Genomic DNA, 21,568 nt, shown 5'->3' with positions numbered 1-21,568 from the left:
TCAAAATAAACTTAAAAAAAAAAAAAAAAAAAAAAGGGGCGCCTGGGTGGCGCAGTCGGTTAAGTGTCCGACTTCAGCCAGGTCACGATCTTGCGGTCCGTGAGTTCGAGCCCCGCGTCAGGCTCTGGGCTGATGGCTCAGAGCCTAGAGCCTGTTTCCGATTCTGTGTCTCCCTCTCTCTCTGCCCCTCCCCCGTTCATGCTCTGTCTCTCTCTGTCCCAAAAAAAATAAATAAACGTTGGAAAAAAAAAATTAAAAAAAAAAAAGCAACTTAAGTAAACTTAAAAAAAAAAAAAAAAAAAAAGGAAAGCTATGATATTTGAATCAGTGCCATTCCCACTCTCTCTCCTCCTAGTTCGGCGGGATGGAAATTCCACTCCAGACCGATGCGGGCCAGAGGACCGAGCTCTCTCTCCTGCCAGCTCCCGGTCAGAGAACCATCTTCCTGGAAGGGGCAGGTGCCCTCAGGTTGGAGCCACAGCCTCTAAATTTCCCAAACTCCTTCATCAGAGACTCTGCAGGTAGAGCCAACCATATTGAGCTTGGAGCCGTGGCATGGTTACCTCACATTAGGGCTGAAGAAGTATATACTTACTAGACACCATATTCTTCACATTCCATGGCAGCTGTAGGCCCAGACTTCTCACGGCCCGGCTCCCGCAGGGCCCATTCACCGCCCTCTATTAGGAGGTATGCATTCCAACCCTGCCTTGCCTATCCACACAATTCTCAGGGACCCAGGTGGCTGTTGAGATTTTAAAGAATGATTTATCTTTCTCTTGGCCTCATGAAACTCCAAAGGGGCAGCCCAGACCAGACACCCCCCCTCTATCTCTGATTGGTAATGAGGAGCCTCGCAAGGGCTTCTGTTCTCCCTCTACTCCAAAGCTGGGCAGGGCAGCAAACCGGGCAGGCCGGGGCAGGGGGTCTGGGTATCTATTCGCTCCTGGAGGTAACAAGGAGAACCACCGAGGCGGCAGGAAGTATGGCTCATCTGGGGAGTCATATCAGCCAGAGCTCAGCCAGCCGTCTGGAGCTAAAGGGAGCCTTAGAGACTCTGGGATTTTAGACAAGACCAAGGGGAGGCCCAGAGAGACGGCCCTTCCTCACTCCAGCCAGAACAGCGGTGATCCCCCACCTAGTTTCTGACCCAGACCACTAACCGGGCCACAGGTTCCCATGTAGGCTGCCGGACATGCCCACCTCCATGCCTGGGGCCTCAGACACATTCATTTTAAACCCATGCCTCCCCCCTCACCTTATCTCTTCCCCCCTGCCTCAGTCTTGTCACCTCTCCAGCCTGCATGGCATTTTCAGATTCCTCCTCTCCTGGTCCTCACTGCCAAGCCCAGCTCAGCCCCTGTGAGCTTCCTGCCTCACCCCCTCTACAGCAGCTGTGTTGTGGCTTCTGTGCCCTCCTTAGCCACATTCTGATGACATCACTCCCACCTCCTGGCCAGCATGGCCTCTGAGTCCCCTGCCTTCACCTCAGCGGTCACACAGCACCTCACAGACATTCCTCCATGTCAGCTTTGACTCCCTCTGTGTGTTCGTCCCTCACCCCAAATAGGCTCTGCAGAGGGCTCGAGGGTACAGGCAGTGTGTACTCCTGGGCGACCCTCCACCAGTGGGAATGGAAACCAATAGAAAAAGGTTCCAGTCACCTGTCCTGCAGGTGCACTCTGCATGCTTTTCCCAGCAGACTCCTGCACTTTGACAACACAACCCTGCCCCAGTCCCCCCACTTCTGTCTCTCCCTGCTCCGGGTTTCCCTTCCCTGTAAGTGACGCCATCTCGGCTCAGCTTTTAGGGAAGCCAGGCTAAGAATGCTCCTCCTCCATCTTTTACAACCTTTCTCAAAAGCACATCTTCCAGCTATGCAAACAAACCACAGGTCCTTGTCCCATTCATTCCTCCATCACATTTATGTAGCACCGGCTGTAGGCAGGCACTCTTCTAGGCACTCTTCTTTATTCTATGAATAAAGAGACAAAATCCCTGCCCCCACCCAGCCTAGTGAGGAGGGGCCCTGGGTAAGCCAATGAAAAGATGGGGGAGGCAGCCTGATCGGGGAGAAGGAGAGGAGAGCTTGGTTGGTACAAGGGCAACAAAGCCTCAGTGGGGAGTTCTGGAGCAAGTTTGGTCTGTCAGAGTGTCCCATCTAGGCTGGAAAGGTCAAGGTGCCATAGCCCCTGCCTCACTCAATCACCAGATGCTGCGAATCACCTGGAAGACTGTGACCTCAGGGGAGGCTCTGTGCAGCTCAGGTGGACCCTGGAGGATCTGAGAGCTGGAGGTTATCTGGTGATGGCTCTTCCTGAAGATCTTTCTGGAAAGGGAGTCTGGCTAGTGCAAGCTCCGTGTCTACCACATGGACCGAGCTCAGGGAAGGCCTCGTGGAGCAGACTTGAAGGAGATCAGGGAAGCAGAAGCTGAGACATGTAGAGGAAGAGTCCTACAGACAGGAAACAGAGAAGCACATATCCCGGGTGTGCTTGCCACTGAGGCCACTGAGCAACGCGAGGCTGAAGTGAGTGAGCAGCAGGAGAGGAAGTCAGAGCAGTAGTGGGCCAGCTCCAAAGCCACGTGAAGAGTCCCATCTTTACTCTGAGCAAGAAGGGCACCATAGATAGGCGGAGGGGTAAGGGTAGTAAGGACATTACCGAGGGAGGGAGATTCTGGAGCAGGAGAGCCCATGAAGAGTCCACTGCCGAGCTTCCGGAGAGGGGAGCTAAAGACGGTCAGCGCCCGCACCCTGGAAATGCTCTGGAATGCAACAGTTTCAGGATCACCCAGGCCTTGTTTACCCTGCATCTTTAGGCAGTATCTGCTGCCCTCTGGTGGATGTGCTAGAGATTACCCACACCCACTTCCCGCTTTGCTTTGCTTTTGCCAGCAGTCTATGGGGCCTGTGGGTTCACCTTCAACTTGCAGTTATAAGAACTCTTCTGTCATGGATCTGATTGTGGAGGTATCAGGCAGCACTTGGTGGAAACATTTCATCAACTTAGACAAAGGAAGGCAAAGGGAAACTGGTGTGGATGCAACAGTATTTGAAGTGGGGCTGGGGCAGGGCCATGTGATGTTTTCTACCAGTGATGATTAGAAGCAGAGAAGTGGGGCTGAAGAATGTATCTAGGGCTGGAGGCTGTAGAGCAGGCACTTGTTCTCAGGAGGAGAACAAGGTGAAAACACTGAGGGTGCTTGCCAGAGGGCTCTGAGTTCCAGGGCAGTCATGGGATCATGCTGGGAAGGGAAGGGAATGGGGGGGGGGGGGCAAGTCCCAATTCATAGAAAGAAAATGGGACACCTGAAGGCCTGTAGGTCAAAACAGAGCTGGATATCTGGTGGAGAGAGAGTGTGAGAAGACTACAGACAAAGGGGGAGCAATGGGAGCCATGGAGCCACTGGAAGCATTGCTGTGGACTTGGCTGCTGCTGGACAGAACCCAGGCACCTGCACCTCCACTGCTCCTAAAACTCCCCACCACTGCTACAGCCCACAGTCACCCACACTGAGGCTGACACAGGGAGGAAGGAAGGAAGGAAGGAAGGAAGGAAGGAAGGAAGGAAGGGGGAGGGCCAGAAGGGAGGAAGAAGAAAGAAAAAGAAAAGATGGCATATATAAATATATGCAACAAGTTGAAAGACACTGGACATCAGGCAACAAAGGACAGTGACCCTGCAGAAATGGGCAAAGAACAAGGTAAGCCCTGTGATTGTCCAAGCTGTCTTATTTCCAGACAGGGAGGAGGAACTAAAGTGTAATACTCCCTGAGTTGAAAAGTTGAAGCTAAGAGCCTGGGGAGACCAAGGCTGCCTGAGTTCGTAGATAGGACAGAGTACCAGCAAAGAGAGAGTTGCACAGAGAAAGATCCTTGAGACCTGCAGGGGGTCACCCTCAAGTACTCAGCATGTGAGGGAATGCCCATGGCTGGGGAAAGAAACATCATAAAGAATAAGAAGACTAAATATGCTAGAAATAGAAGGGAATTTCCTCAACCTGATTCAGGGAATCCATGAAAAACCCACAGTTAACATCATACTCAGAAGTGAAAGATTGGATGCTTTCGCACTAACAGCAGTAACAAAACGAGGATGTCTTACCTCACCTCTCCTATTCCACAGCATACTGGAGGTTCTGGCTAGGTCATTTAGGCAAGAAAATTAAATAAGAGGCATCCAGATTGGAAAAGAAGAAGTAAAACTATCTCTATTTGTAGATGACAAGATCTTATACATAGAAAATCCTAAAGAACCCACTTAAAAAAACTAGAATAGGGGTGCCTGGGTGGCTCAGTCAGTTAAGCGGCCGACTTTGGCTCAGGTCATGATCTCGCGGTCCGTGGGTTCAAGCCCCGCGTCGGGCTCTGTGCTGACAGCCCAGAGCCTGAAGCCTGTTTCGGATTCTGTGTCTCCCTCTCTCTGACCCTCCCCCATTCATGCTCTGTCTCTCTCTGTCTCAAAAATAAAATAAATGTTAAAAAAAATTAAAAAAAAAAACTAGAATAAACAAGATCAGCAAGGTTGCAGGATACCAGCTAAATATACATAATCAATTGTATTTTTACACATTTGCAATGCACGACATGAAAAATGAAGAAAAAATTCCATTCACAATAGCATAACAAAGAAACAAGGAGTAAATTTAACAAAAGTACAAACTTTATATTCTGAAAGCTACAAAACATCGTTGAAGGAAATTAAAGATCTAAGTAGATATAAAAATTTCCAATGTTCATGAATTTGAAAACCTAACATTGTTAAGATGACAATATTCTTCAAATCCATCTACAGATTTAACACGGTCCCTATACAACCCCAGCTAAAGGGATCCTTACCTTACACGATGTACAAAAATGAACTCAAAACAGATCAATGACCTAAGTGTGAGAGATAAACCTAGAAAATACTTAGAAGACAACACAAGGGTAAATTTTCATGACCTTGGATTCTGCAATGGATTCTTAGATGACACCAAAAGCCCATGGAAACAAAGAAAAAAAGAAGATAAATTAGATATTATCAAAGCTAAAAATGGGGCACCTGGATGGCTCAGTCGGTTAAGTGTTGGACTTGGACTCAGGTCATGATCTCATGGCTGGTGAGTTTGAGCCCTGTGTTGGGCTCTGTGCGTACAGCTCAGATCCTGCAGCCTGCTTCAGATTCTGTCTCTGTGTTTCTCTGCCCTTTCCCTGCTCACACAGTCTCTCTCTCTCTCTCTCTCTCTCTCTCTCTCTCTCTCTCTAATACAAATAAACATTAAACAAATTTTTTTTTTTTTTTTTTTTTTAAATTTTTTTTTTTCAACGTTTATTTATTTTTGGGACAGAGAGAGACAGAGCATGAACGGGGGAGGGGCAGAGAGAGGGAGGGAGACACAGAATCAGAAACAGGCTCCAGGCTCTGAGCCATCAGCCCAGAGCCTGACGCGGGGCTCGAACTCACGGACCGCGAGATCGTGACCTGGCTGAAGTCGGACGCTTAACCGACTGCGCCACCCAGGCACCCCTAAACAAATTTTTTTAAGCTAAAAACTTTTTTGCTTCAAAGGAACCACCAAGAAAGTGAAAAGACAGCCCATGGTTACAGAAAAATACATACATCCATTACTTCAAAATGAGCACCTGCCATGTGCCTGGCAATCTTTTAGGCACTGAGGAAATGAGACTTAAAATGAGAGACAAAAATCCCAGCCCTTCTGCCATCTGGTGTGGAGATTCAAATAAGGACATTAACCTGTCCAGCTGTTCATCATCAACACAGATAAAACCAGCTGTAACCAGAAACAGTATTTCTCTCAAGAAATACTGCAGCTGCTAGTCTGATAGTATCCTATTTCTCTGAGTTTGACTCCTGCTTTCTTACTGAGAAACTGTTTTCTAAAGTTGAAATTTGGCTGCTAGAAATCATGTCAATTCCTTCCAGGCAACAACCACCAGAAATTGATCTATTGTTGAAAAGTTGGGTTTGTTATTCATTGCTGTGAAAGAGAATGCATATCATGGGAAATCGTGGGGTATATCATTAAGAGTGTTAGAACATAATTACAGGACTTGGGCTTGTTAGATGATTGGGAGGAGGGTTTGGGAAAGGATGCTGTCAGAAAGTGGGGATAATTCTATAATTGAGTACCTTAATAGATTTCATCTACAGGGAGGCCAACTAGAGTGAGGCTAAACCTGGGACTGGTAAAGAAGCCATAGTCCTCAGGTTGGGGAGAGGATGTCTAGTAACTTGTGGTTTGGACAATGTTCATGTTTTGTGTTCAACATAAAAGCAGGGGGAAAGGATAGTTTGCAAATTTAAACAGGATGGTCAGGGAAGGCCTCGAATATAGTGACATCTGAGCAAAGAGACCTGAAGTAAGTGGAGGATTTTTTTAATCGTCTCAACATCTAGAGAAATAGCATTCCAGTAAAGAGGAACAGTTGGTGCAAAATCCCGGGCAAGAGCATGGGTGTGTTCCAATCATATTTTCATAGGGAGTCTACCCTCACAACCTCTTTACGAAACCTACCCCTACCCCACCATTACTCCCTCATCCTGCTTTTGCTTTTTTCCAAGAACTTTTCAACGTACAATTCTGTGTTCATTGCGTTTGCGAGAAAGAGCAGGCATCCTCACTCATCTCGTTCCCTATGTAGCCCTAGCTTTGAGCAGTGGGGGACACACAGCAGGTGCTCGACAGGCACGTGTGGAGGGGCGAACTGCATTGCCCCAAATCCCAGCGTTGGGGAGAGAGCGAGGCCAAGTGAAGGAGCAAAGCACCAACACCTAAGACCCTCAGAAAAAGCGCCACAAGACCCGTACCATCCACCACCCCAGCCGGATGCCCGCCCTCGCGCGTGCGCCGGCAGCAGCCCAGATCCAGGCGCTTGGCTGATTGGCTGCGACGGCTCCTCGAAGCGGCGTTGCGCGTGCGCGCTTTCCTCGCGCGGGCTCGACTGGTGTGTAGCCCTTCGTATTCCCCGCCTCCGCAGCCCCAGCTCCCGGTCCGGGAAGGCTCATCCTCAGAGTTCGGAATGTTCCCTGAACTCAATAACCTTCTCAACACCACTCCTGACAGGGCGGAGCAGGTAAGGCGTCGCGCGGTGGGAAGGGGGCGGGTCCCGGAGCGTGGCGGAAGACCGTATACCCGGATGAAGCGCACGCGGACTCGTGGGAAAGGCACGACCTCCGCGGGCATGAAGCGCCTGGGAGTTGTAGTCCAGGGATGGCCGCCCCGGGGACTGGGCTCCGCCCTGGAGCCTGCGGGAGGTGGGGGTCTTCTCAAAGGCTTGTGTATCTTTGAAAGTGCCCAGGAAGGTTGGCCGACTATGCATCGGCTTACGTACACAGACGGATACCGGGGGGCCTGTGCGTTCTCACTGGGGTGGGGGGCCCGGCGTCTAGAGGAGGTTGCCTGAGAGTTTGATTCTCCACCCTTCACTTGAGACCAGCTTCTTAATCGCCCTCGGTCTCTCTCTGGCCCCTCAGTACTCCGCGGTGAACGCTGCTCCTCCTCCTTTTCCTCATCCTCCTGTTGGTCTTTAATAGTGCTATTCCAAACTGCCTTCAGCCAGCGTTGGCTTGTATCAAGTCTGCCTGAGGCATAGCAGCCTCGCCACTCTTTCCTTCTTTCTGTACTTTGGGGAATCCCGAAATTTTTTATTTTAACCCAGGGGTTATTTCTTTCAGGAATTTACCTGGTTCATTTTATAACCATTGTCTTCCTAAGGAAATGGTAAACTCCAGGCAGCCAAGACATCGTGTGTATCGATCAGGCTTGCTTGCTTGCTTATTTATTTATGAAAAAATTTAAAATGTTATTTATTTTAGAGAGAGAGCCAGAGTGCGAGCAGGGGATGGGCAGAGAGAGAGAGAGAGAGAGAGAGACAAAGAATTCCAAGCAGGCTCCAGGCTCTGAGCTGTCAGAATAAAGCCGATTCAGGGCTCCAACTCACAGATTGGGAGATCATGATCTGAGCTGAAGTTGGATGCTTAACCGACTGAACCACTCAGGCGCCCCTCAATCAGGCCTTTTTATGATCCGCTCCCCACCCCCCCCCCCCCAGTGTCAGGCAAATTATAGTTTTAAGTAGACCCTTGTGGATTTCAGTTGCTCAAGCCTGAAGATGTTTCTGGTGACCTTGCTGATTACTGCTGGCACCTCCAAACTGCTCAGCCCAAGGCCAGAGTAAAGGAATGGAAGATCAAAGTGGGCACCAGGAAATGACAGCCCTGGAAGTAACCCTCAAGGTCTGATGGTGCGATCTTTCATATTTTATAAGTGAAAAAAAAGTCACAACAGTACAGAAGTGTCGTGTCTGATACCATTTGATTGCGACCTTCCCTATCACTGAAAAGGAACTAGAGGTGGCTGCAGCAAGGCAGTCAGCCACTGTGGAGACCGTCTTTAGAGGTCTTTCCAGAACTCTCCATGATCAGAGCTTTTCCTGAAGCAGTGTCTAGGGCCATTGGGATGAGAATTTTGTTATTGGAATTCTCTGTCAACAACTACTCTTCCCTCTCTCCCACCCTATTGTACAGATTTGGTATCGGAATTAAAAATAGGGAGGCGCCTAGGTGGCTCATTTGGATAAGCCTCCCACTCTTGATTTTGGGTCAGGTCACCATCTCACCAGTAGTGAGTTCAAGCCCCTCGTTGGGCTCAGTGCTGATAACTCAAAGCCTGCTTGGGATTCTTTCTCCCTCTCTCTCTGCCCCTCCCCCGCTCATGCTCCCTCTTTCTCTCTCAAAAATAAATAAACTTAAAAAAAATAGGAAGGAAGTTGGATCATACTACTTTTTTGGAGGTCCATTCCAGTCTTAGCAGGCTGTGATTTTTGTTGGATTCTAATGGTAAAAGCTTCTCTAGTTCTTCCAAGACCGGTCCCTGAGTTACCAAGGTGAATGAGGAAGAGAAGGGTTTTTATTCTCTCTTTGCCTTGGGAAAGTGGAAGCTGAGATGTGCTTGTCCGTAATGAGTGACTTTAATAACAATCACTCTAACTTTTGGTTTTTCCATAGTTTTGACTTACTTTCTTCTTTCTGGTAGTGTGTGTGTGTGTGTGTGTGTGTGTGTGTGTGTGTGTACTGACCTCTTTCCAGGGAGTCTAATTCACCTTTTTGTGTTCCTCTTAACTCGTAGGGGAAACTGACTCTACTCTGTGATGCCAACACAGATGGCAGCTTCCTTGTGCACCACTTTCTCTCCTTCTACCTCAAAGGTATACGACTCATTGGTGCTATAGAAAAAGAAACCTAAGGCTAAAAGCAATGGGAATGGTATTAACTAACTAGGTCTTAGGTGTTTGGGTAGCCAGATGGCTGTTTATTAGGTAACAGGTTACTTGACCATCTTGTTCCCTGCCCATCCCTGCCAAAGGGTGGTATGTGCTCCTATCTTCCCTTCTCCACCCAGTGTGCAGGCATGGTCTCACTGAGATCCTCGTGTGGCCTCCTGATTTAGTTGCTCCTCAGTCTTTATGTATCTCTCTTTTTTTTTTTAAACATTTTGATTTATTTTTGAGAGAGAGAGAGACAGAGCATGAGCAGGGGAGGGGCAAAGAGAGAGGGAGACACAGAATCCAAAGCAGTCTCCAGGCTCCGAGCTGTCAGCACAGAGCCCGAAGCGGGGCTCGAACCCATGAGCTGTGAGATCATGACCTGAGCGGAAGTCAGATGCTCAACCAACTGAGCCACCCAGGCGCCCCCCAGTCCTTGTGTATCTTGAGGTTTTTGGGCTCTGGACCCATTGACATGTTGCCCTGGAAGTAGATGCTTCCTAAAGAACATAGGAAAACTGTGGGGCCACTGCAGTTTACATATGAAAATGGATTAGAAGAAGAAAACAGCCAAATGAAAAAAAAAGACTCATTTATCAGCTGATTCTCTGTGAGCCCCTACTGAGCCAGGCCAGAATAGAGGGTACACCTTTGGCACTCTTAGTTGTAATCGTTTACAGCTTTGAAAGTTGTTTTCTTTTCCAGATGATATTATTGTCAGGATTGAAAGAGCAAGAGAATCTATAGATAAAATATTAGAACTAATTATGTTCATTAAGGTAGCTAGAGTTTCTTTGTGTTCCACTTATAATTTCTTGGATATAAGACCAGTTTTTAAAAAAGTGAGTTGTTAAAAAAAAAGTTGTATTTCTGTACAAACAGAAAAGTATTACTTTTTAAAAACCACAATTTATTTACAATAGAACAAAACAAGGGACCTATTGATACACATAACTGAAGAAGTACATTTCAGGATCAATGAAATAGGTATAATTATTATATATGAAAAAAAGTGCAGCTTAGAATCAAATTGGGGATGTCTGGTTGCAAGGCCTCTTGGGTCTGTAGACCCAATAAAGTCAGAGCTTTATTTTCTAGAGGTACAAAGCATATGAGACTGATTATACATAGAGACTTTATTAAAAATCTGTTTATTTTGTTTTCTAGCTAATTGTAAAGTCTGCTTTGTGGCACTGATCCAGTCCTTCAGTCACTACAATATCGTGGGACAGAAGTTGGTAAATATTGTAGACCTGTGTGGTGCAGAGTATGTGGGTCATGCAGGTGTGAGTGGGGCCAAGGCTGGGCTCCCCTGGTTGGGTTGTAGAGAACTTAGCAAGGGAGGGACTGAGGAAATCATGGAGTTCTGAAACCCTTATCTGGAAAGCTAAGGCAGCATCTCTACCTGTTTTACTCATTTAGAATTTATAGAACCAAATCAGTTGTTAATTAATCAAACCTAGCTCTACTGACTCTGGACCAGTTAAGATTTTCTCCTTCTCACTGTGGGCTTTAATCTTAGTTCTGCTGGGTTGGAGACCCACAGCTTGGTCTACCACCAAGTTGAGTGCCTCCTACTGTTTCTCCCTAAGTCTACGGCTTAGTACTCAAAGGTGGAGAGAGGTGCTTTTGTGACCTGCTCCTTACCTCATCTCGGCCTGCCTTTCATCTTATCAGATGTAGGCAGGCAAGAATAAGATGGCCAAGAGTCTGGCGAACCTTCTGGCCTAGTCTAGGCCATCACCTGTGACCTGTGACCAGGTGGGCTTACTAGTTTTTGTTTGTTAGTTTTGTTTTTATTTATTTATTATTATTTAAAAATTAAAAAAAAAAAATTTTTAATGTTTATTTATTTTTGAGAGAGACAGAGACAGAATGCAAGTGGGTTGGGGCAGAAAGAGAGGGAGACACAGAATCTGAAGCAGGCTCCAGGCTCTGAGCTGTCAGCACAGAGCCTGACGCAGGGCTCGAACTCACAAGCTGTGAGATCATGACCTGAGCCGAAGTTGGATGCTCAACTGACTGAGCCACCCAGGCACCCCTATTATTATTAAAAAAATTTTTTTTATTTAATTAGTTTATATTTGAGAGAGAGACAGAGAGAGAGAGAGCATGGGGGGGGGGGTCAGAGAGAGAGGGACAGAGAGAGAATCCCAAGCAGGCTCTGCACGTCAGCACAGAGCCCAATGTAGGGCTTGAACCCACAGACTGTGAGATCATGACCTGAGCTGAAACCAACAGTTGGACGCTTAACTGACTGAGCCACCCAGGTGCCCCTTGTTTTGTTTTTAATAGGCTAGCCTCAGAGAGGGAAAGAACCAGACCACCCATTAGCAGTGACTACTGAAATGCCAGTCTTCCTATTGGGCCATTACACTGCCTGATGTCACTCTGATGGGGAGAAACAAATGAGAGAATGGGAGGAGGGTAGACTCTTTCCCATCCTTTGCAGAGAAGGAAGACCTCCTGTGGTAGAGATCAGAGCATGAGCTCAGGGAGAGCAGTCATGTCAATAACACACGTGCATTCCAGGTCTGTGAAGCATGTCTCTATGGCCCTAGCATCAGTGTCTCTGGGTGAGAAAGCTGTGTATTCTCATGTCCAGATTGGCTACTTCTTCTGTTGCCTTTGAATCATCAGCACAGCAAGAGTGACAGACATGGTACTGGGCACGTGAAGTCCATGAATGTGAGCCTCCATACTCTTGGCGTATTATTGAACTGCCATTAGTAGAATTGTCAGGAGCAAGAGCAAAGGTGAACAGGAGTCTTTCTCTCTGCCAGGGGTGGCTGTGGAGCTCATGGTGCTGCATAGCGGAGGACACTGGGGTATAGATGAGCAATTGAGACCTGGTCTAGGGGCATGAGGAATCTAAAGAGTTCCACGTGACCTATTTCTGCACAGAGAGAGCAGTGAGTTGCAGATTTAGATTGTGTCTGTCCTTGGGTGTTTGTTGAAATGCAGATTCTTGGGCCTTGCCTGCAAAGCTTCTGATTCTGGAGGTTTGGAATGGTGCTCAGGGATCTGCATTTTAATTGGGTGTTTCCTAAGAAAAAGATTCTTAATTGGGTAGTTTATAAAGAGCCATATTAAGGAGTTCTGGTCTAGAGGTGCCTGGTGGCTCAGTCGGTTAAGTGTCAGAGTCTTGGTTTCATCTCAGGTCATGATCTCACGATTTGTGAGGTTGAGCCCCGCACCAGGCCTGTGCTGACAGTGTGGAGCCTGCTTGGGATTCTCTCTCTCTCCATCTCTTTCTGCCCCTCCCCTGTTCATGCTCTCTCTCAAAATAAATAAGTAAACTTTAAAAATTTTCTAGAAAATAAGTTTTAAAAAAGCTCTGGTCTAGAGGAGGGCTAGACAGAGTGTAGCCACTGCCATTTGTTTGTGAATCGTGTGCAGCTGCTCTTCCTCCACAGAGTATTGCAGCGTAGATTGTCTCGCCCTTTGCAAAAAAAGTTTGCTGAGCTCTGAACTAGTGCATCAAGAGCTCGTATTGTCCTCTCATGGGAGTGCTTCCTCAGAGGTAGAGGGAAGAGAAGGAGAACTTGCTGGTAATGCAGTCTTCCTGTATCCTAGGCAGCCTGGCAACTCCAATCTCTGAGTTATGTTATTTGAAAGCCTCAGAGCAACTCTGAGGTCCTGTGCCACTGATGCGTAAACAAGAGGGTTTGTGAAACTCAAAGCCAAAATCTGTCCCTGTCTCCTTCACCAGCATTTTTCAGACCTTGGTCATTCTCCCACCATTTTATTGTCATTATTATTGTTTCTAAATATACTTAATTTTATAAATATGTGCATTTGTAATACTACTGCAAATTAGAACCAAGTATTGAGTAATCACAAAAATGAGCATATAAACAAAAATGTCAGTTTTTTAAAAAGTGATAAATGTAGAGGCTCACCTCAAAACCGTGGGGATCGTGGGTTGGGACCACGCAGTGGAAAGAAGGCGTGGGCCCCATACAAAGGTGTACAGGTACACATTTGCAGGGCTTAGAATGTGTCCTGTACCTTTTTGTGAGCTGGAATCCAGCCTCTGTGAGGGGTTCCTTTGCAAGGCACAGTAATTCACTCTCCTCTGTGTTGTGTTTAGGGTGTCAGCCTGACTGTGGCACGGGAGTGCGGGCAGCTTGTGTTCCTAGAAGGTCTTAAGTCTTCGGTGGATGTTTTCTTCCGGGCTCAGGCTGAGCCACACCCCTTGCAGTTCCTCAGGTCAGTCAGCCTGCAGCCCAGCCCAGAAGTGCATGCCTGGTAGGTGGACCCAGACCAGCTTTGCTGGGTGATTCCTCCCGTGCATGGGTGGGGGGACAGAGCTGGCTTTCAGAGGTAGCCATTTCCCTGGTGTTACAGCATTATTGGAAAGCTCTTGGCTCTTACCATGGGCTAGAGGGTATATGGCTGACCCCAAAGCTACAGAAAGCATTATTTGCTGGGAGTATGGCAGAACGGTATGTTTTTCTAACCTTGCTCAGAGCCCTAGCACACACCTTTATTCTGTTTTGGGGTTGATACAGGGATCGGCACACTATGGGCCATGGCTAGCTACCTGTTTTTGTAAATAAAGTTTTATTGGAATAGCTGCATTCATTTGTTTGCATATTGTCCCTGGCTGTTCTCTCCCATAGCACAGTTGAGTAGTTGAGACAGAGATCATTTGACCCACAAGCCTGAAATATTACTGTTGGCCTTTTAAGAAAAGTTTGGTGACCCCGGTTTGCTATTCTGAGATTGGTTTTCCTGCTTTTTGTCTTTTATGAGTGTCAGCCACAAACATAGCTCTGTGCAGACTCCCCACCTGTTCTTCCTTCACCACAGAGGAGTCCGTATGGGAACTCTCCCTGCTGCCCCCTCTCTCAGATGCCACCTTTTGCAGTGGCTGGAAGGCAGTGTGGAGTCAGAAGGCCCTGTGCCCTGACCCTGTGTGTGTGATCTCTCACATAGCTTTTAGCATCTCTGAACCTGGGTGCCTTCGTCTGAATGATGGGCCTGGCGACACCTGACCCCAGGTTGTGGGAAGTTGTTGTCCTTGCTGTTAGTGAGCCGCAGACCTGGAGCGTGAGCAGGTGCCTGGGCCCTGTGCTCTGGTGCTTTTTGAGCCTCTCTTGCTGGGAAGTGACTGCCAAGGTAGTCATTGGAGAGATGGAGGTAGCTGGGCCAGCTTCTTTAGAAATAGGTGGAATCCGGTAGGTACACAAACTGCCCTTAGACCTTGGTTCTCACCACCAGGTCACCTGAATGGCTATTTAGCTTTTTGCACCCATTATGACCTCCTGGGAAGACGTCTTCTGCCTGCCCAATCCAAATTAATCTTCTAATACCTTAAGGTCTTGGGTTGAGGGGCTGGCTGCATGGTGTCTCTTAAGGACCCAGGAGGCTGTTTATTTTTGTGTACCCCAGTTTCTAGCACAGTGCTTTGTACCTACTAGGCCTCAAGGAATATTTGAAGTACAGCTTGCTTGTGTATGCACACATGCCTTTTCTTTCCAACCAGATCATGAACCGCTTAGTGCCAAGGACTATGATCCAGTTCTCTGCCTCCCCCAGCCCTTTCCTGTGGTGCTGCTTGGTCCAAGATAAACATTTGTAGACAGAGTGAACTCTCTGGTGACTCTCGCTTGATGTTCCAGGGAGGCCAATGCTGAGAACCTGCAGCCACTGTACGAGTTTGTGCGGGAGGCTCTGAAGCCCGTGGATGATGGAGACGCTGCGTGGAGGTGCCCAGTGCTGCTGGTGGACGACCTCAGTGTGCTGCTGAGCCTGGGCATGGGTGCGGTGGCTGTATTGGACTTCATCCACTACTGCAGGGCCACCGTGTGCTGGGAACGAAAGGTACCGACCCGCCTGCTCTCCGTGCTGCTGCCTGTGATCTCCATAGGCCCAGACAGGCCCATACCTCCCTTGCTTGCAGTGATCTTTTTTGTTTATTTGGGGGTTTGGCTTTACCCTGGTAGGCCCAGAAATCTTTTGGTCTGCCATCCTTCCCTCCCCTACTTGCCACTGCTAAAAAAATAAATCCCTCAAAATTAAAAGATTGACCAGTACTGTCTCAAATGGGACCAGTCGTGTGTGGTACCACGGCAGTCCCAACTCTGCCACCCATTGCCTTGTGTCCTGGGACAAGTCATTATCGCTCTGGGTGTGTTTTGAAGATCAGTTGAGATATAAACTGCATTAAAAATTGTGAGATGCAGTACAAGTACAGGATGTAACTTTTACTGTCAAATTATGAGGCAAAAATGGGGATTTTACCATAATAGTTAAATAATGATAGTAGACCCACCTATAAAATAGGAATGGCTGTGGTGCCCACCTCGCAGGAACCAAGCTGCAAGAGTTAAGTGACATGAAGCTTACAACACTCCCATGCAGCGTCTGGCCCCCAGTGGCAGCTCTTCAGCGTGCGATGGTGCCCCTGGGAGGGACCTGCGGCCCTTAGCACGGTGTGGTCAGGCCGAGGGTGCTGGGCGGTTGGGATGAGCCAATGGAGTCAACCAGGGTGCATATACCCAGCACTGCATGCATAGCACCTCCCAGGTGCAAGAGCTTACCTGGCAGCTGTGTTTAGGGGAGCTCCTGGGATTGTGTGGCTACAGGCACGGGGTGGGAACCAGGTGATGGGGAAAGAATGGGAGGAGGAGAGAGTGGAAGGGGCGTGGAGGGCACGGCTCGGTGACAGTGAAGTGGCCACAGCTCCTGCAGCTTAGCCTGCTCTACTAAGTGCAAGTGCCCACTACCTCCCTCGTTTGGTTAAAAAAACCTCTTTTAGCTGAAAAAGCAAAACTTGGGAATAGTTTAAAAAAGAAAAAATAGGGCGCCTGGGTGGTTCAGTTGGTTGGGCGGCCGACTTCAGCTCGGGTCATGATCTCACAGTTCTTGGGTTTGAGCCCCGCATCAGGCGCTGTGCTGACAGCTCAGAGCCTGGAGCCTGCTTCAGATTCTGTGTCTCCCTGTCTCTCTGCCCCTCTCCTGCTTGCACTCTGTCTCTCTCTGTCTCTCTAAAGTGAATAAAAATGTTAAAAAGATTTTTTTAAAAATAAGTAAATAGCATAAAGAGTACTTTAATAAAAAGTAATGATCTCTTTCCTAACGTGTATTCTGGAGAGTGTGTTCAATTATGAACATGTTTTATGTGTATGTGTTTCTGCATTTTTCTTCACATTACTGGTAGCCTGCCTTTTTTCTCATTCCATAATGCACGGTGTCTTTTGATGTCCATTGCCCAAAACCAGAATAGACAGATCTGCTTCATCCTTTTTAACTGGACGGTATCCCTTTGAAAGGACTTACTCTTCAAGGTATCCCCTTCAGTGGGTCAGCTTTCCCCTCTGGTTCTGGTTGGGTAACTCCTACTTGCTCTTCTGACTCGGCTCAGGTGTGCACACCACGTCACCCTCCCCTCCGGGCCAGACGTGATGCCTCTTCCCTGGGCTCCCCTAGCCCCCCATGCTCCCCTTTCTCCTGGCTTTGTGTCCTGTGTTGTTAGTATCTTTCTGTCTCTAGGGTCCATACTGGTCCCCTCTTATCCCCACTGTGGTGTCTGACATGTGCTGTGCACTCAGGAGCTGCTGACTGGATGAATTGGTGCCTAGCAGAAAGGTGGCACTTTTTGCTAACATGGAGGACCACAGACTGAGCTGAGCTTGGTTTAAGAGGGATTGAGCTGGCAGTATAGGTTGGATGTGCTGGTGAGACTGTCCAGCAGGTGATTGGAATTAGGACCCTAGAGCACAACAAGGGTCCTTCCATGGAGGGGGTGGTTGCAGCGGCAGCCAGAGGCTGCTCTGGGCGAGGACATGCAAGGGAGTGGAGGCACTGAAAGCCCAGTACTCCCTGGTGACCCTGCCCGGAGGAACGGTTTTCATCTTCCATCTCTGTTGCAGGGAAACATAGTAGCCCTGGTGCACGACAGTGGAGACACCGAGGAGGAGGAGAACAACATCCTTTTGAACGGCCTTAGCCACCAGAGCCACCTGATCCTGCGGGCTGAGGGGCTGGCCACTGGCTTCTGCAGGGACGTGCATGGGCAGGTGCGCAGGGGTCACTAGGCCTGAGCCTAGACTGTGTGTGGGATAGTGTCAGGCCCTGGGGGTTGTCTGGTTGGGGTGTTCCTTCGGACGGATGGAAAACCTCAGAAGTTGTGAGAACCCAAATTAGAGTCTGTTCCAGATGGTGCTAGCCTCATGTACCTGTTCAGGTGTTCCATGGTGGTCCCATTTGTGACCAAAGTGCAGCTCCTAAAAAGGAGACCAGATTGCCTTCTGGAACAGAATGCAGGGGCCCTGCTATCAAATAGCAGAATGCCTCTGCAGGACCACAGCAGGCTTTGTATACTCAGGTCAGTGCTGCTGCTTTTATTTTTTAATTTATTTTAATTAATTTATTTTTTTTTAAGTTTGTTTATATTGAGAGAGAGTGTCTATGCAGGTGAGGGGCAGAGAGAGAGAGGGAGAGAGAGCAAATTCCCAAGTAGGCTCCTCACTGTCAGCATGGAGCCCAATGTGGGGCTCAAAATCACGAGCCACGAATCATGACCTGAGCCGAAGTCAGACACTTAACCAACTGAGCCACCCAGGCACCCCAGTGCTGCTCCTTTTAAAATACAAATGTGGAGGCACCTGGGTGGCTCAGTCAGTTAAACTTCCGACATCAGTTCAGGTCATGATCTCTCAGTTCGTGAGTTCGAGCCCTGTGTCAGGCTCTGTGCTGACAGCTCAGAGCCTCCAGCCTGCTTCAGATTCTGCCCCTCCCCTGCTCACACTCTGTCTCTCTTTCTCTAAAAAATAAATAAACATTAAAAAATTTAAAAAGTAATAATAATAAATAAAATACAAATGTGGGGGGACCATGCCCATGGCTGGGGTTGTTGCTGCCCCACTCTTGCCTCTGACCGAAATATTTGAGAACTCAGGCAGAAGCTGAGAGCCCTGCCTTAGAGGAAGGTCAGGTTCTACCCCTCCCAAGGGGCTACCATGCTTCTGTGCCTTCTGGAACTTTTTTTTTTTTTTTTTATATATATATATGAAATTTATTGACAAATTGGTTTCCATACAACACCCAGTGCTCATCCCAAAAGGTGCCCTCCTCAATACCCATCACCCACCCTCCCCTCCCTCCCACCCCCCATCAACCCTCAGTTTGTTCTCAGTTTTTAACAGTCTCTTATGCTTTGGCTCTCTCCCACTCTAACCTCTTTTTTTTTTTTTTTCCTTCCCTCTCCCCCATGGGTTCTGTTAAGTTTCTCAGGATCCACATAAGAGTGAAACCATATGGTATCTGTCTTTCTCTGTATGGCTTATTTCACTTAGCATTACACTCTCCAGTTCCATCCACGTTGCTACAAAAGGCCATATTTCATTTTTTCTCATTGCCACGTAGTATTCCATTGTGTATATATACCACAATTTCTTATCCATTCATCAGTTGATGGACATTTAGGCTCTTTCCATAATTTGGCTATTGTTGAGAGTGCTGCTATGAACATTGGGGTACAAGTGCCCCTATGCATCAGTACTCCTGTATCCCTTGGATAAATTCCTAACAGTGCTATTGCTGGGTCATAGGGTAGGTCTATTTTTAATTTTCTGAGGAACCTCCACACTGCTTTCCAGAGCGGCTGCACCAATTTGCATTCCCACCAACAGTGCAAGAGGGTTCCCGTTTCTCCACATCCTCTTGGAACTTTTTTTTTTTTTAATGTGTATTTATTTTGAGAGAGAGAGAAAAGTGCAAGTAGGGGAGGGGCAGAGACAGAGGGAGAGAGAGAATTCCAAATAGGCTCTGTGCTATTAGTGCAGACCCCAGTGTGGGGCCGGATCCCATGAACTGCAAGATCATAACCTGAGCCGAAACCCAGAGTTAGACGCTTAACTGAATGAGCCACCCATGTGCCCCTGGAACTTCTCTTTTGGAATCATCCCCCAAAGCTGTCATGGCTTCCAGGTTAACTTGATGTTGACCACTCTTGGCACATTAGAGGTGGGTGGGACTTTTGGCCCAGAGTCATTCAGGGGTAGCTATAGAAAATAAAACAAAGGAGCAAGCTCAGAAATGCTGTGTTGGTCGTGTTCATGTGCATGGCATGAGGAGAGGGTCCTGCCAGGAAGCTTGTGTCCTGGCTCTAAGGCCAGTCCCCCTGAGCATTCGAGCATGTCAGGCATTGAGATATCATCAGAATAAGAATAAATGTCTAGCCTTCCTGAGCCTCTGAATTGGATGTACTGATTTTAATGAGTTGATTTTCCCAATTATTGTAGCCAACAGATATAAAACCATGCCTAGGGAAAAGAGCAAAAGAGAACACATAAAAATACTTTAAGGGTTTGTATCTGGGGGGCTTTTTTTCTTTTTCTATTTCACACTTTCTGTAGTGAGCAAATATCACTACTGTAATGAAGGGGAAACCTTTAGTTTTAGTTAGCTGGTCATAAGCTTTGTTTTAGAAGCCAGCCCCTGGCTGCATGGCACATGACTGTGATCTCAACTTAGGGGCCTTAGTTGCAGGTTACAGAGGAGGCAGGTAGGGTTCATAATGGAGCAGGTAACTTGGGGGCTGCTTCTCTCTCATCCTGCTTCTTGTCACTGTAGCTAAGGATCCTCTGGAGGACGCCATCACAGCCCACAACCCAGCGGGATCGGAGCCTCACTTACCAGTACAAGATACAGGACAAGAGCGTGTCCTTTTTTGCCAAAGGAATGTCTCCTGCTGTTCTGTGACCTGATTGAGGGGCAAATGTAGCTACCTTGGACTGTTTTCAGATGTGAAAGATGAAACAATGAGTGGGAATGGATCTGCACACCTTTGAAGTGGTATTTCAGCCTGGATTGCCACTACTGTGACCCGATGCCGTGGAATGGCTCTGTGACAGTATGCCTTTGTTGCCCAGGGCCCTATTCCGGAAACACATAAGGAATTGCAACCCGGCCTCTGCTGAGAGAGATGCCACATATTGAAACCAGGTGAAAGTCATCCCAGGAGCCTTTCATTAAATACACTTTAGCCTCAACTGCCCATTTTTGGCTTTTGAGCCTTTCAGAGCCAGAGAAGGTATAACTGTGCCAGCCAGGGGACAGTCCTGGGTGGCAGGCATACGAGGTGACAACTTGGGTAATTATGGCTGTGGTAAGGCGAGTCCTACATCATGGCTTCCTCACGATGGATTGTCTCATTTAATTTTCACCTTCATCCAGCAAAGGTATTTTTCCTTCAGTAAGAAAACCGGCTTAAAGAGGTTTGGAAACACGCTCACAGTTGTAGAGCAGGCTGTAGATAGTGGAGCCTAACTCTGAAGTCCACACTTGCTGACTGACCCTCAAGGAAACCAGGGGCAGGCTCCCTAGCCGGTTCACAGCCTCCTTGGTTGTGTGGTCCCTGACCCAGGTGTCATGAAACCGCGGCCTTGGTCACATGAGGCTTCATGGCCTTGGTGACAGGGGTAAGGAGTGTTCTTGCCACCAGGTGGGATAAGGCCTTGGCAAGTTGCTGCCTCCCTTACCTGTAAAGACTGAAGAGGTGAGCACTTGACCCAGCGTCCCATAGATGCCAACTTACCACACTCTGCCCGTTGGTCAAGATTGCCTCAGTAGACACCGGGGGTATTCCCTTAAACTGGGTACATTTTGTTGTACCACAATGAATTATTTTTAAAATTAAAAGTAAATAAAATGAAAAAAATAACACTGCAGGGACTAAGGAAATTTCATACCTGTTGTTTAATTGTAACTTTTTCACATTTTGTAGTCTTCATAAGAGGAAACAATTTATCACTCCTCCCCTCAAATCATAAAAAAAAAAAAAACTTAAAAAACTAAAAAAAACAGGAACGCCTGGGTGGCTCAGTCAGTTAAGCGTCCGACTGCAGCTCGGTCATAATCTCATGGTTTGGGAGTTCAAGCCCTGCAACAAGGCTCCTTGCTGACAGTGCAGTGCCTGCTTGGGATTCTCTCTTTCCCTCTCTCTCTGCTCCTTCCCCACTTGCACTTTCTCTCTCTCTCTCTCTCTCTCTCTCTCTCTCTCTCTCTCTCAAAATAAATAAATAAACAAACAAACAAAAAATAAAGCAGGGAAGGGGCCTAGGAAAGTGAGGGATAATGAAATTTTAGTTTTTTCCCTGTAGAGGAATTTCTGAATTAAAGCCTGGATTGGCCCTCACGTGGTATCAAGATTGTTCCTTGGAATGATGGAGCCAGTTAACAGTGACCTCTACGTTTTCCTCCACCAATGTTGGATTTAACTTAATTTTTACTAACTTAATAGTTGTGTAAAGTTTGTAAAAATGAATATCTCTTTAATGGCTAGGATAT

General features: G+C 47.6%; 1 protein-coding gene across 2 annotated transcripts; it reads left to right on the top strand.

Moving 5' to 3' along the window:
- The first annotated feature begins 6,918 nt into the window (after positions 1-6,918).
- On the top strand, positions 6,919-20,271 carry ELP6 (elongator acetyltransferase complex subunit 6). 2 transcript variants are annotated; one of them, XM_030306453.2, is made up of 7 exons: positions 6,919-7,078; positions 9,133-9,211; positions 10,436-10,506; positions 13,362-13,480; positions 14,896-15,097; positions 17,149-17,295; positions 19,853-20,271. In XM_030306453.2, the coding sequence occupies exons 1-7, from the start codon at positions 7,025-7,027 to the stop codon at positions 19,979-19,981; spliced, it is 801 nt and encodes a 266-aa protein (XP_030162313.1). In that variant the 5' UTR covers positions 6,919-7,024; the 3' UTR covers positions 19,982-20,271. The 2 variants fall into 2 exon arrangements, with proteins under 2 accessions (XP_030162313.1, XP_030162306.1); XM_030306446.1 differs by having other exon boundaries at positions 6,960-7,078; positions 13,362-13,519.
- The last annotated feature ends 1,297 nt before the right edge of the window (positions 20,272-21,568 follow it).

Source organism: Lynx canadensis, chromosome A2 (genome assembly GCF_007474595.2).
Source record: "Lynx canadensis isolate LIC74 chromosome A2, mLynCan4.pri.v2, whole genome shotgun sequence".
Taxonomy (NCBI): domain Eukaryota; kingdom Metazoa; phylum Chordata; class Mammalia; order Carnivora; family Felidae; genus Lynx; species Lynx canadensis.
Note: the sequence above shows the minus strand (reverse complement) of the source record. Positions and strands in the feature narration are given on the sequence as shown.

What these genes read in the sequence shown, in the direction of transcription:
- ELP6 (XM_030306446.1), top strand. Translation starts at nt 7,025, where the DNA reads ATGTTCCCTGAACTCAATAACCTTCTCAACACCACTCCTGACAGGGCG. An exon ending in ATATCGTGGGACAGAAGTTG is followed by an intron (nt 10,507 to 13,361) that starts GTAAATATTGTA and finishes TGTTGTGTTTAG; the next exon opens with GGTGTCAGCCTGACTGTGGC. An exon ending in AGCCCAGAAGTGCATGCCTG is followed by an intron (nt 13,520 to 14,895) that starts GTAGGTGGACCC and finishes TTGATGTTCCAG; the next exon opens with GGAGGCCAATGCTGAGAACC.